The 15,512-nt window shown below is 38.9% G+C and overlaps 1 protein-coding gene across 2 annotated transcripts in view; it reads left to right on the forward strand.

Moving 5' to 3' along the window:
• Nucleotides 1–15,512, forward strand: part of LOC147000918 (uncharacterized) — a 63,918-nt gene that overhangs the window by 1,223 nt on the left and 47,183 nt on the right. The window contains exons 2-4 of one of the 2 annotated variants that reach the window (XM_085830996.1): nt 6,080–6,206; nt 6,407–6,458; nt 7,661–9,290. The exons of the other annotated variant lie outside the window; for it this stretch is intronic. Of the exons in view, the coding sequence (XP_085687122.1) occupies nt 6,080–6,206; nt 6,407–6,458; nt 7,661–8,996 (1,515 nt within the window). The 3' untranslated portion in view covers nt 8,997–9,290. Of the gene's footprint in view, nt 1–6,079; nt 6,207–6,406; nt 6,459–7,660; nt 9,291–15,512 lie in introns of those variants that run through there. 2 annotated transcript variants of the gene reach the window in all.

Consider the following 15,512-nt stretch of genomic DNA (forward strand, 5'->3'; position numbering starts at 1 on the left):
GATATATTTTCCTGGCTATTATTCATTATATTCATTTGCTGGTGTCTAGGCCTCTGGATTTGAGGTGATTTGATTTCTGGGTTTGTGCTGTTTGGGTGGGAGTTTTATACCTGGGTTACTGGTTGATATATGGATTTATTTGTTTATTTTTGGTTTTCTGAGACAGGGTTTCTCTGTGTAGCCCAGGCTGTCCTGGAATTCACTCTGTAGACCAGGTTGGCCTTGAAGTCAGAAATCTGCCTCCCTCTGCCTCCCAAGCGCTGGCATCAAAGGCCTGTGCCACCACACCCAGCTGATACCTGGATTATCACAGTGTTGACTGAGGATTGCCTCTTTGACGGACCTGTTTGGAGGGTATGTTCAAGAGGCAATGCTTACTAATGTTGGAAGCTGGAAAAAGAGGCAGGCAGAAAGAGATGATCTTAGCAACCCACAAGGAGACATAGTCAGGAGAGAGATGAAGCTGCCTTTGCTGTTCGGTAAAGTGCTAGGGACAACTGTGAAAATTACATCTGGGATAGCACATATTGTGGTAGATCTATGGAAGCTTACCTGTGTCCTTTCAGGCATGGCATGAGGTTGAGCAGTATGTGTCAGCCCAAGTGGGGGCTGAGACAGAAGGATGAGGCAGGAAAGGAAGGGTAGGTGGGGATTATCTGTGGTAGCTACAGGAGGCGTGCACAGGGGGAGAGGAAACTTGTACTGGTATTTTGTTCCAGTGGTAAGGGCACCTGATATTAGGGTCTGCAGTAACAGATAGTGAGGTAGGTCTTTGGACAAATTACCTAGTCTACTGGCAGGCATGGCTTGTGGTTGAACAGGAGTATTTTCCAATAATAATGGGCTCAGGCACAAGGGTGAGTTGTAAAGCTCAACCAATTGAGTTTTTGAGAGTGCACAAAGAACACTTGAGCAAACATCATATGAGCAGCCAGTGAAGGCACAGCAGCAGGGTCAAGCTACATCTAGATAACTAATACACCTTGCAGGGAAAAAAAATGTTAGCTTAGCCATCATGGTTGTCAGATAGTTTTTGCCTCATGTTTGGTTCCTGCAGATTATGCCAGATATATAGTTTTCAAAATATTAGGTTGCTGACCTGTATGCAAATTCCCCAGCCTTGCTGTAACTACAATATATATCCAGCACCTCTAGATTTGGTCTCTCATTTTGGACCTGGTGCCAGGTTGACTGGGGACAGACCTTGTTACTAAGCCCATAATAAAAACCTTGTGTGTTTGCATTGCAATAAGATCCTTGGTTGTCATTGAGGTTCCTGTGCTTGGGTATAATATCTTGGTGTGGTGACTGAAACTCCAAGATCTCAAGGACTCAGAATAGAGGTGATGAAAGGCCAGCTGTTAGAATGTGTCATTGTTGTTCTCTGTATCAAGGCTTGTCTGTCACATTTGTGTTGGTGTGTCTTGGTTTTTGTATTTTCTTGATTATTCGTGGAGGGAGATGACTAAAGTGAACTTGGAACCATGGTACAGTGGCTGCACTGGAGAGTTGTAGCCACAGGGCCTTGGAAGATGATCCATACTCTGGTATACAGGATGGTGTGCCCTGGGTCTTAAGTGCTTGGAAGGTTAGAGCAGACTTGAAACGCTGCACATGACTCACAGCTGCCATCCTGTCTTCATCTACACATGTATGAATCTGCTGGGTTGCCTTTACTGACACCTTGTGACTTTCTCTCATGTGTGTGGTACTTTATTATTCTGTGACTGAGAGAGAGGAAATAAGATTTTTTTCCATCCCAATTGATGTAGTTACTAAACCATCATCTGGGGTTAAATCCTTCTTCCTAAGAGGACCTACACCCACTAGATTGTCCATTATAGAGAGCTCTTGGAGACCCAATCCAGGGCAAAACCAGGCTCTCCCTATCCTGTTTTACAGGGTGGAAAGGACAAAGACCTCATTTTCCCCTCCTGATCAACCCTGTTCCCAGTCCATATATGACTTTGCAGTTTTGAACTTGGAACTGTCATTAGAGGGAAAGTTGTTTGTCATCCACTGCAACAAAGTTAACATATCTCATTAGATCAGCAGTATTATTTCTAGGCTTGTGGTGCAATCTGCTTACTGTTCACCTTCCAGCTGCTTTAGCCACCTCTTTGGTAGCACTAGCCTGAGAACAGGGGGTTAAAGATACCTCACACCAGGGCACCAAAGCCTCTGACTCCTCATTCCAGTGTATCCTTCCCTGTTCTAATCCAGGTGCCCTCTCCATTTTTTTCCTGGCTCAGCTACAACTCCACCTCACTCTTGTGGTGACAGGGGCTCCTGTAATTGATATGGTTAGCACATTGGTTTTGGGTTTTTACAATTTCCTCATTTATTATTGTCTCCATGTCATAAGTCCTCAGTTCTCAACATTTCAGAGCTACAGACATATTAAGGAACCTCAATTGAAGGTGTGCCCTCATCAGAATGGCTGGTTGCTAGGTCTGTGAGAGATAGTGTTGATGAGTTTTTGGGAAGGCTTTTCTACTGAGGGAGGCAATATTCTTAAGCAAGTGGGCCTGGGCTGGATGAGAGGTAGCTGAGCATGGGACAGTGACCAAGTAAGAGAACAAGCCAAGAAACAGTGTTTGTCCTTCATTATTTTCCTTCATATTCTAGCTCCAGTTTCTATTCTAACTTTCCAGAGTGGTGGACAGTGATCTGACTGAACCATGTACAACAACCATCTACTGCCTGAGATGCTTTTGCTTGCAGGATTCTATTCAACAGCAGAGTAGCAAGTTAGAACAACAACAACAAAAATTGGTATAAAAAGGTGATTTTGCTGTTGGACAGAATCTATGTTCTCTTTTGGAGGAATGTGGGAAATATCAAAAATTGAGATGTCAAAAGTCATAGAAAGCTGTAAATGGAGCTTAACGGTTGTAGTCATAGAACCTGAAAGATTCGAGTGTTGGCAGTAATGCAGCCAGAGGAAGTGGAGGTCACAGTATGTCAGTGGAAAATCGACTCTCTGAAAACTTAAGCTACAGGTCATTTGTGTAATATTTTGGCCAAAGATATTTCTTAGTCAGGTTTTTCTATGAGATATTGAGTAGGGAAAACTTTAAAAATAATTGGCTGATTTGTATAATTTTATTCTATTTATATATATTTGTTCACTTTTCTCATTTATATATTTATTCAACATACATTCCAATTGCTTCCCCCTCTCTTTTCCACATTACACAGTCCCTTATCCTCAACTCCTTTTCATCTACCCAGGGAGAGTGGGGACCACTTGAGTATCCCCCAAACATGACAAGTCAAGTCTGCTACTGAGGTCAGACAAGGCAGCCAAGTTAGGGGAACACGTTGGAAAGACAACACATTATGGGACATCCCCCCACTCTACTTGTTTCAGGACCCATGTGAAGACTGAAGCACATTTACTACATATATGGTGGGGCCTTGGCCCACCCTGTGTTTGCTCTTTGGCTAGAGAGTCACTCTCTGAGAATCTCCTAGTGTACAGGTTAGTTGACTTGCTGGGTCTTCTAATAGACTTCCTGTTCCTTCGCAGGCCCTCAATCCTTTCCCCCAACTCTTCCAAAAGACTCCCTGAGCCCTGTCCAATGATAGGCTGTGGGTCTCTGCATCTGTTTCAGTCAGGTGCTGGATAGAGACTCTCAGAGGACAGTTATGCTACGCTACTGTTTGCAAGTATAACAAAGGATATTCACTAATGTCAGGATACATGCTTGCCCATGGGATGGGTCTCAATTTGGTCAGGGTATCATTTGTCCATTCCGTCAGTCTCTGCTCCATCTTTGCACCTGCATTTCTTGTAGACAGGACCAATTTTGGGAGGAAATATATTTGGATCAGTTGCTGTACTTAATTCTCCACTACAGGTCCTGCCTGGTAGCAGGATATGGCGGGTCCATAACTCTCTGCCATGCATCTCAACTAAGATCACCCCCATATTATCCTTGGTGACCTCTCATTCCTGGTCTCTGGCACAACCTAAAGATTCCCTACCCTTCCATACCCATCCCCCTCAAGCTGCAGAATTTCATTCATTTTCCTGACCCTCTGACCATCTCTTGTCTCTCACCACACCTCTTCCTGGACACTCGCCTTTCCCCTTAGTTATCCACTCTCCCATCCAGTTCTCTCTTCCATCTGCCTCCTCTGACTGTTTTATTCCCCGTTTTGAATGAGATTCAACCATGCTCATTAGGGCTTTCCTTCTTGTCTAGCTTCTTTGGGTCTATGGAGTAGAGTGTGGATATCCTGTACTTTATGGTTAATGTTCACTTGTAAGTGAGTACATACATGCATGTCATTTTGTTTCTGGGTTACCTCACTCAGGATGATGGTTTCGAGTTGTATCCATTGGCCTGAAAAATTCATGATGTCTTTGTTTTAAATAGCTTATTAGTATTCCATTTTGTAAATAAACCACATTTTCTGTATACGTATTTCAGTAGAGGGACATCTGTATTGTTTGCAGTTTCTAGTTGTTACAAATAAAATGGGATATGTCTCTATTTGGGCAAGTTTTCATTGGCCATTCCCTTAGTCTCTGATCCAGCTTTGCCTCTGCATTTCTCTTTGACAGGACAAATGTTGTTCTTTGTGTCTACAGCGTTGTGGTTGAAACTGATTCATAATTTTCATAATTTAAAATTTTAGCCAAATTTTATTAATGTTACAGTTTAAACTGGTGTACCTCATGTTTCTGCAAGATGAATACAGAACTGCAGTTAATGTATTATTCTTTGTAGGAACTTCAGTACAGAACTATGGGTTCTTTCTATCATTTTTGTTTCCTTGGGTAACATTTGCAGGGGAGAGAGGGTCTTTCTTCTCAGGCACCCATACATTCACCATTTGGTCTCTGTCCCTAAATCACATAAGATACAGTAGACACATTTCTATTCAATGCTAAGCTATTTTGCAAGCCTGGTGGGTTTATATTTTTAATTTTATTATTTTGGATTTTGTTGTTCCAGATAAAATTTCTCTGTGAAACCCTTTCTGTCCTGTTAGTAGGTATAGACACCACATCATCCACCGATCATGTTTTTGTACAATAAGCATATGCTTCTGTGCAGTTCTCTATCCACATCTTCAATTTTGAAATTTCACTAAATACATAGTTTATATTCTATTTTCCAGGATGAAATTTGCTCATGACATCAATACTACCTGAGGCTTCAGAGTCATTGAATTCTGGGTATATGATGATCTGCCTAACTCTTCAGTTTGTTCTTTGATTTTTGAATAAATATAAGTATTTGTTTGTGTGCATGAATATGAATATCATGTGTGCCTCATTTTCACTGTTGTCAGTAGGTGGTATCAAAACTACTGATCTTGAAGTAATGGGTAGTTGTTGGTCCCCATGTAAATGTTAAATATTGACTGCAATTATATGGAAGACCAGCAAGAGCTTTCCACAGCTGAGCTATCTCTCCTGCCCTATGTTGCATATTTGTGATCAACATTTATATTACTAGTATTTTAATTGGTCCATCTGTAACTCTAAAAATACATTCTCCTTTAGCAAAATTTTATTAATATTACAGTTTAAACTGGTGTACTTCATGTTTCTGCCAGATGAATACAGAACTGCAGTTAATGTATAATTCTTTGTAGGAAGTTCAGTGCAGAACTATGGTTTCTTTCTATCATTTTTGTTTCCTTGGGTGATATTTGCAGGGGAGTAAGAGTCTAATATTTAACTTTTGCTGTCCTGGAATTGGTTGGATAGATGATACAGGCCTCCAGCTTTAGGAAATAAACCTTCCTGTCCCTCTGGATTAAAGTCATGAGCAAATACCCCCATCTTGTCCAATATTGTTGTAGTTAGTAATTGTTCGTACAGTTTCTCAGATGTGCGCTTGGTACTGTTGATCTGTTTCCCCTTGCATCTCCCTCTCAATTCGCATTTCCCTTGCAAGGCTATATCCTAGGCAAAAGGTTCAACAGCAACATAGGTGATCGTTATAATTCAATTTCCTTCTAAAAAGACATGGTGATTAGACTACAACTTGTGTGTCAGGAAATAAGTAGTGATGTTAGTATCATGCTTTGTATTGTACACATTTCTGGGATATTTTAGGATGCAGTGACTTTTGACGATGTGCATGTAAACTTCACTAAAGAAGAGTGGAATTTGCTGGATCCTTCCCAGATGAATCTCTACAAAGACGTGATGTTGGAGACCTACTGGAACCTTACTTCTATAGGTAAGACTGTGAATTTTCTTTTGCTTTTCAAATTAAGGGAACCAATGTTTTTTGGTTATTGATGATCTTCTGTTATTTAAATTGAACACAAGTAAGATTGCTGTGAATAAATCAGGTTCACAGCTGTGAAAATTTACAGTAACTTCAATTATTCCTAATTTCTAATAACATATCATTCATTTTCTGTTGCTGTATTTTAGGCTACAAATGGGAAGACCATCATATTGAAGAACCATGTCAAAGTTCTGGAAGGTAATTTTCATGTATAAGCTGATACAAAAATGTCTGTGAGAAAATTGCAATATGTTCTGGAAGTTCTAAAAAAAAGCAAGAGTGTCAAATATCAGTCCATTGACTCTAGCTATGATTATGATATTTTCGAAAGTCCATGTACCTCAGAGTCTATGATCTGATTTGTGGTTCCAAGGCATTCCTCTCAGAATGGAAACAAGGAAACAATACCTTAAGAGATCCCTTCATTTGATTTGTAGCTCCATTAGATCTATGCTGTGGAACTACCAATCTGAATAGCCTCATAATATTTAAATATTGCACATTGAATAGTGATGTGTGTGTATATATGTGCATATATATATATATACACATATATATACACACACTTAAAAGGATATATATATATATATCCATATATCCTTCTAAGAAGCAAATACTCCATGGTAAAGTTGGTGATACTTATATTCTTGCAGACTCATTGCTAACTTTATTGAGAGGTCAGTTTATGAGAGTCAAGAATGTGGAGAAACCTTAATCCATATACAGCACGTCTACAAGGAACAAAACGTCAACTGTTGTGAATGCACTATGGAAAACTTTCATTTGTTCTTCTTTTAGTGGGTATTTCAAGTGTCAAATGGACAAAACCATGAGAGTCTATGAATATTGAAAAGAGCAACACACCTCTTTCCAGAACAATGAGAAGATATGTAGTTTTCTGAGTATTTTAGACTTTCTGAATATGATAGGAGTTTGTGATTAATTGGTTTTCTGACTTTATTGGGAACATCTCCAAAGTCATACTGAGGAAAATTCCTGTGGGTACTAGAAATGTGGAAATTCATCTGTTTTTCCTGCTTCACAGTGCTAATGTGCTGTGATTCATAAGGGAATTTATTAATGCAATCAGTTGTAAAAAGCTCTGCATTGTTCCATTGTTCTTCAGTTTTAGGAAATACGTCATATAGAAATCTCATATAGAAAAAGGATGTTATATATATGAGCCATGTTGTAAATGGTCTTACCATCAGAGCTATTTTCAAAGAGGCAAAACAACCCATAGAGAGGGAGAACACAATAAACATGCAAAGTGATAAAAGCTTAAGATCTGATAATTCTTTATTATTAGACCAACCTGTAAAATTAATTAATATAGATAAAACGATTGATAAAGGTAATGAGTGTGTTAAAGCTTTCACATGTACCAATTATCATTCCAGGCATGTAAGAAGTCATAGTTGGAAGAAACTCTATGAATGTAATCAATGTGGTAAAGCCTTTGCAAGACCCACTCATCTCCATTATCATAAAAGAACCCATGCTGGAGAGAAACCTTATGAATGTAATCAATGTGGTAAAGCCTTTTCTTGTCACAATAGTCTCAGATATCATAAAAGAACCCATACTGGAGAGAAACCTTATGAATGTAATCAATGTGGTAAAGCCTTTGCAACACCCAGTCATCTCCAGTGTCATAAAAGAACACATACTGGAGAGAAACCTTTTGAATGTAATCAATGTGGTAAAGCCTTTGCAACAACCACTACTCTCCAAAGACATAAAAGAACCCATACTGGAGAGAAACCTTATGAATGTAATCAATGTGGAAAAGCCTTTTCCTATCACAATGGTCTCAGATATCATAAAACAACCCATACTGGAGAGAAACCTTATGAATATAATCAATGTGGTAAAGCCTTTGCAACATCCATTCATCTCCACTGGCATAAAAGAGCACATACTGGAGAGAAACCTTATGAATGTAATCAATGTGGTAAAGCCTTTGTAACAACCACTACTCTCCAAAGACATAAAAGAACCCATACTGGAGAGAAACCTTATGAATGTAATCAATGTAGTAAAGCCTTTTCCTGTCACAGTGGTCTCAGATATCATAAAAGAACCCATACTGGAGAGAAACCTTATGAATGTAATCAATGTGGTAAAGCCTTTGTAACAACCACTACTCTCCAAAGACATAAAAGAATCCATACTGGAGAGAAACCTTATGAATGTAAGCAATGTGGTAAAGCCTTTGCAACATCCAGTCATCTCCAATGGCATAAAAGAGCACATACTGGAGAGAAACCTTATGAATGTAATCAATGTGGTAAAGCCTTTGCAACATCCAGTCATCTCCAATGGCATAAAAGAGCACATACTGGAGAGAAACCTTATGAATGTAATCAATGTGGTAAAGCCTTTTCCTGTCACAGTGGTCTCAGATATCATAAAACAACCCATACTGGAGAGAAACCTTATGAATGTAATCAATGTGGAAAAGCCTTTTCCTGTCACAGTGGTCTCAGATATCATAAAACAACCCATACTGGAGAGAAACCTTATGAATGTAATCAATGTGGTAAAGCCTTTGTAACAACCACTACTCTCCAAAGACATAAAAGAACCCATACTGGAGAGAAACCTTATGAATGTAATCAATGTGGTAAAGCCTTTTCCTGTCACAGTGGTCTCAGATATCATAAAACAACCCATACTGGAGAGAAACCTTATGAATGTAATCAATGTAGTAATGGACGGAAATCTTGTGTGTAGGCTCTCCCATCCTGAAGCAGGCTGATCCAGACTTTGACCTTGCTGCCACTGAGAATTAGACCACCTGGGGTGGAGTCTTGCTCCCTAGATCACTCTATTGTTCAGCCACTGCCACTGTTCTTCTTCAAGACTTTGCTACCTGCTGAAAGGCCCCTGAGATATTCCAGAGAATACACCCTGTCCTGCAGGTCATCACCTGCAGCTGGTTCCAGGCACCAAGAATGGTTTGGTGGGAATGGGCCTTGTCCCCTTTATAAGCACATTTGCTATTAAACATTTGAGCTTTGATCAGGATCCTTGACTTAGCTCCATTATTTCTCTTGACCGTCTAGTTCTCTCTCTTTCAGCTCCAGTCTGCCTCCCAGGTGTACCCTGATTCTTGTGAGCCTCAGGTCAGATCCCATCACTTGTGAATGTAGTCAAGTTGGAAAATCCTTTACATGCCACAGTAGTCTCTGAATACATAAAGGAATACATACTACAGAGAAACCTTATCAATATAACCAATGTGGTAAAGCCTTGCATGTTCTAATCATATTTAAATGTATGAAAGTATTTATAGTAGACATATACTGTGTTAATTTGATTATGCTTGGCCCTAAGCAGTGGCACTATTAGTAGGTGTGTTTTGTAGGAATAGATGTTACTTTTTTGAAGGAAGTGAATTACTGGGGTGGTGGTGTTTGGAGCTTTGGGCAGTACAAAACAGCCCCACCTACTGTTTGGCAGGAAGATAGTCTCTTCCTGCTTGCCTTCTCATGAAGATGTAGAATTCTCAGCTCCTTTTTAGCATCATGGCTGATTTCATGCTGCCATGCTTCCTGCTATAATGTTAATAAACTAAATGTTTGAAACTGTAAGCCAGGCCCAATTAAATATTTACCATTTAAAACAGTTGCCTTGGTCACAGTTTGTCTTCTGAGCAATGGAAATTCTTTCTAAGACAGAAGTTAGTACCCCAGACTTAAGTATTGCTATGATAGGCCTGGCCATGTTTTTGTTTGGAGCAATGTGGAATTGTAGGCTTTGGATTTGTACATGCATTAAGTGGAACTTAATGCGACATCCTAGGAGGAATATGGAACACATAGGTGCTGGAGAGCTATTTGAACTCTGTATATGTTTTTTTCATGATGTTTTGCTTAAGAATGTTGTTGCTTTTTGACCTTGTCTGAAGAGTGTTGCATTGACAAAAGAAGTAGCAGGAAAGCCAGCATAGCCTTTGTCCTGTGTTTACTGTCATGATGATTGTTTTGATCAAGCATAATCTTAGAATGGAAAAATATAAAATGTAAGGTTCAATAAGAAAAGGCTCACTGGGTGTGGTGGCACACGCCTTTAATCCCAGCACTCGGGAGGCAGAGACAGGCAGATTTCTTAGTTCAAGGCCAGCCTGGTATACAAAGTGAGTTCCAGGATAGCCAGGGCTAAACAGATAAACCCTGTCTCAAAAAAAAAAAAAAAAAAAGAAAGGAAGGAAGGAAGAACAGAAGGAGGGAAGGAGGGAAAAAAGGAAAAAGCAGAAAGGAAGGAAGGAGGGAAGGAACTAAGAAAAGACTCACCAGGATGTTGAATGAACTTAAATCTTGTGATCAAAGATATTATATGGCATTAAGGGAAAGCTGATGTTAAGGCAAGATTCCATCCAGCTAAACTTATGATTCTGCAGTTTTAGGAAGGAGAACTGTATCACATTAGGAATGATTGTTACCTGGTTTTTCTTTTCATGTGGACATAAGGGGATATAAATATTTTTCAAATTAACAAGGGGTGGACTGTGATTACTGTTCTGAGTTTTCAATTTAACATCTAGATGGAAATTCTTAGGTTCAGGCATGGTGGTACATGCTGTTAATCTCAGCATTCAATAAACAGGGAAAAACAGATCTCTGAATTCAAGGTAAATCTACTGAGCAAGTTCCAGGACAGCCAACCTTAGGCAGTGAAGTTGTTGAAAATTTGAAAACTGGTGATAATGTGATAGAAAGGCCATGGTCCAGCCCCAGCAACCAGCTTTGTCCCTGTGGCTCTGGCTTTAGAGGCAAGCATAGAAGGGACTACTGAGACAATTGATGTTGGTTAGCTGTAGATAAAAAAATTTGGGGTGATGAAGAAGAAACCAGCATCATTGAAGTGGAAACTTCTGGTAAATGTTTTCTGGAAGGACAAAGATGCTGTGTTCCAAACATGCCCAAAGTTGTACCTCGTGGTTCTTCTGGACTTTGTCATGTGATAGAACTACCCAGGTGGTGTTAGTTTCGAAGGCATGAAGGTGTCATGTAGAGCAGCTAAGAAATAGCACAATGAGTAGAGTATTTGAGAGGAAAGCAGTGAACAACTGTTGCAGCAGGAAAACCCAGCATATTGAAGGTGTCAGTCCTATGGGATGAGCAGAAAGAACAGCAACAGCAATAGAGTGAAGTCAACCAGAACCTAGGGTGCTATAGAGAAAAGAGCTGGAGAAGTGACCCAATTTCTTTGAGGAGTGCAAAAGATCATGTGTGGATCCCAGCCAGTGGAACATGAAGATGTAATATTGTAGTTACCTTGGAGACCCCAAGATTTTGAGATGCTAGAGCTATGGGATACCTGCTCAGGAAAACTGCTTTCCTGAAATAAGTCCAGCCAAAGAGAAAGAATTGTGCTGGAGTGAACTAAGCAGAAAGGTGTTGAAGAACTAAAGAACACTTGAAATCAGACATGGATATACAGAGTTTGGAGAGTGGCCTTCCTTTGGTCCACTATTTCCTCACAATGCTATTTAGGAATGGCAGTGTTGGTACATGCCTTTAATCCCAGCACTTGGGAGGCAGAGACAGGTGGATTTCTGAGTTCGAGGCCAGCCTGGTTTACAGAGTTAGTTCCAGGACAGCCAAGGCTACACAGAGAAACCCTGTCTCGAAAAAAACAAAACAAAACAAACAAACAAACAAAAAAGAATGGCAAAGTATATCCTGTGAATTTGGAGGTATATAATGATATAATGTGCTATTTGTTTTTGAAAATATAGGGGATTACACTTAGGTGTTTGGATGAATTTCAGATGATGAACTTTGGACTTCATTTATTTGTGAGACTGCTATAGATGATGAGTCCTTTTGAGCTTGACTCTCATGTATTTTGATGTATTTTGTATTATACTATAAGTGTGGTCCCCATACACCCATGTGTTTGAACAATCAAATGAGGGCCAGCAAGTGGAATGTGGTATCTTGAATACGGTTGACAAAGAGAGTAGCATTGTCAGAATGTGTGGCCTTGTTGTAAGAAGTGCATCACTGTTAGGGTGGGCTTGAAGTTCCACCCAGTGCTGAAGAGACGCTCCTGTGTGATCCCTAGAAGACAGTCTCTTCCTGGCTGCCTCTGGATCAAGGTGCAGAACTCTCACCTCCTTCTTCAGCATTATGTTTACCTGCATGCCTACCGTGCTTCCTGCTATGATGAAAATGGACTAAACCTCTAATAGTGTAAGCCATCCCCAATTAAATGTTTGCTTTTACAAGAGTTGCCTTGGTCATGAAATCTATTCCTAGCAATGGAAATTCTAAGACAGAAACCCTGTGAGTGTAGTTAATATAGTGAAGCCATTGCACAATTCTGTAGTCTTCTACATCATATAAGAATTTGTACTGGCAAGAAACTGTGAATGCATTAGTATGGTGAAACTTTTGCACACCTCTATAGTTTTCATCATTATGAAACAATTAATACTGGAGAGAAATTTTATGAATACCTGCAATGTGATAAAGCCTTTATGGTATGGTATGGTGACTGAGGTCCAACACAAGTCAAACACAGGACAATGAAAATGATAATAATTCATTATAATCAAGTCACTACTCATCAATCAGGGCCAAAAATCTACTTAGAAGCTTAGCTACAATACCCCAGCCCCACCTTGACTCAGAAAGTTATATACCATCCAAACCTTCAGGTTATATAAAAGTATATAAGCTTCAGGTTTGAAACCACAACATCCTGTGCCAAGTTACAGCTATATTCCCCTCTCCCCATCATGATTTTTCTCTGTTGTTACTTTATGTCAAATGATACAAGATGTAGGTTTTATGGTCTAGCATATCATAGTCATTTGTTCTTTTGTGGTTAGGAATGGGCACTATTTTTGAGGAATAAAACACAAGTAACAGAAATTATACTTAGGAACAGTCATCATTTAGGTGGGAACAAAATGTGAATAATGAAATCTGGCTGGATATTGTTAAGTACACAGGTCCCCTAGGCCTTGGGACTTGAACTTAGTTTCAACCTCAGGTTAAATGGAGAGTGATAAGAAAAAGGCAGTCCTTAGGACAAGTTTCTTTTGCTTGTTCCTGACATTTAGATATCATAGTTCTCTTCAAATACATAACAGGATACATGTTGGAGAAAAATCTTACAAATATAATCAATGTGATTAAAAACTGTTCACAACACAGTTATCTACAAACATAAAAGAACACATCGTGGAGAGAAAACCTAGGGATAAGCAATGTGTTAAAGCCTTTGCACATAGCAGTAAGCTGAGAAACCATGAGAAAAAGTCATAATGCAGAGAAAACCCATAAACACAGTCAATATGTTAAGGTTTTGCACTTTTTGGTATCTTTGACCAAGAGCAAACTCTTTAATTTTTAATCAATATATGAAAGTTATTACATATCACAGTAGTCTGTGATGACCTTTATTAATACCAAAAGTAACTACAAAGAGTGACTACAAAGTTTGTGACTACAAAGAACTTGGTAAGATTTTAGCCTACACACTTATATTGAGTTCCTCGAGATTATTATGGGAAAAAAAGTGACAAGCGTCAACAATCAATTCAAACACTATGATATCTCTTTATTTTGTTTGCACTTGCAAGCTTATTTGCACATTCGAAGGCTACTGCTTTTTCTTTTCTATTTTAGTTAATCATGTACCCCACTAGTTTGCTGAAAGTGTTTATCAGGTCTAGGAATTGCCTTTGGGAAGTTTTGGTTCACTTATGCATACTATCACTTCATCTGTAAATAAAGATAATTTTACTTCCTTCTTTATAATTTATATTACCTTCATCTCCTTCAGTTTCATTGCTCTAGCTAAACTTTTAGATAGTATTTTGAATAGATATGGAGAGAATGGACCACCTTATCTTGTTTGGGGATTATTGGAATTAATTTGAATGTCTCTCCATTTAATTTAATGTTTACTCTAAGCTTGCTGTAAGGTAACATTATTATATTTAGGTATGTCCCTTGTATCCTTAATCACTCCAATTTTACCATAAAGTGATGCTGGACATTGTCAGAGAATTATTCACCATCTAGTGAGATGATCACTGCTTTTTTTTTTTTTTTTTTTTTTTTTTGGTTTTTTCGAGACAGGGTTTCTCTGATAGCCCTGGCTGTCCTGAAACTCACTTTGTAGACCAGGCTGGCCTCGAACTCAGAAATCCGCCTGCCTCTGCCTCCCGAGTGCTGGGATTAAAGGCGTGCGCCACCACGCCAGGCGCTTTTTTTTTTTTTAAACTTTAAGCGCATTATGTTGAACCATCCTTGCATCTATTTAAAGAAGCATACCTCATTGATCATGGTGGATGATCTTTTGATATTTTTCTATTTTCTTCCTTTTTATATATTTTGCTTTTTAAAGTGTTTTTGTGTCAGTCACTTTAAGGAAAGTTGGTCTGCAGTTCTCTTTTGTTGCTGAGTCTTTATTGACTGGATATTTGAGTAAACATGGGTTCACAAAAATAAATCGGCCAACATTTCTTCTCTTTCAATATTGTTGAATTCTTTGAGGAGTATCCTTGTTACTACCTTCTCCTTGAAAGTCTGGTAGGATTCTATCCCAAAACTCATGGCTCTGGTCTTTTTGGTGGAAGATTTGTAATGACTTCTCTTTTTCTAGGTTTTTAGGTCTGTTTAAGTTGCTTATCTTAGTTTGATTTAATTGATAAGTGGAACCTATTGAGTAAATTATCCATTTCTTTTAGAATTTCCAATGCAGTGCAGTACATGCTTTTAAAAACTGTCTTTACCCTTCTCTGGAATTCTTCATTGTCTTTTATTTTGTCCCATTTTAGATTTCATTAATTTGGATATTCTCTATCTTTTAATAAGTTTTTGTCTATCTTGTCTAATAAAAGGCTCAAAGGCCATCTCCATGTTTCATTAATTCTTTGTAGTCTTCTCTTTCTATTTTATTGATTTCAGCCCCCTATTTGATAATTTCCTGATGTGTACTCCCTTTTTTCATTGCTCCCTCCCTTCTTTCTGTTCTAGACTTTAAAGTGTGCTGTTATAGTGCCAGTAAGAGAGCTCTCCAATTTTTTCATGCAGGCATTTTGTTCTATGAATGTTTATCATAGCACCACTTTCATTTTCTTTGTGTTCCATAAGATTGTGCATGTTGCTCAGTTGTTGTCCTTTCCATTGAATTCTACAGAGTCTCTAATTTCTTCCTTTATTTCTGTCTTAACAATTAGTCAGGTGTGCAGCCTCCCTGAGTTTGTAAGCTTTGTGTTCTCTTTGG

The sequence above is a fragment of the Mus caroli genome, unplaced genomic scaffold (assembly GCF_978045245.1).
Source record: "Mus caroli unplaced genomic scaffold, Mus_caroli_1 scaffold_15, whole genome shotgun sequence".
NCBI lineage: Eukaryota > Metazoa > Chordata > Mammalia > Rodentia > Muridae > Mus > Mus caroli.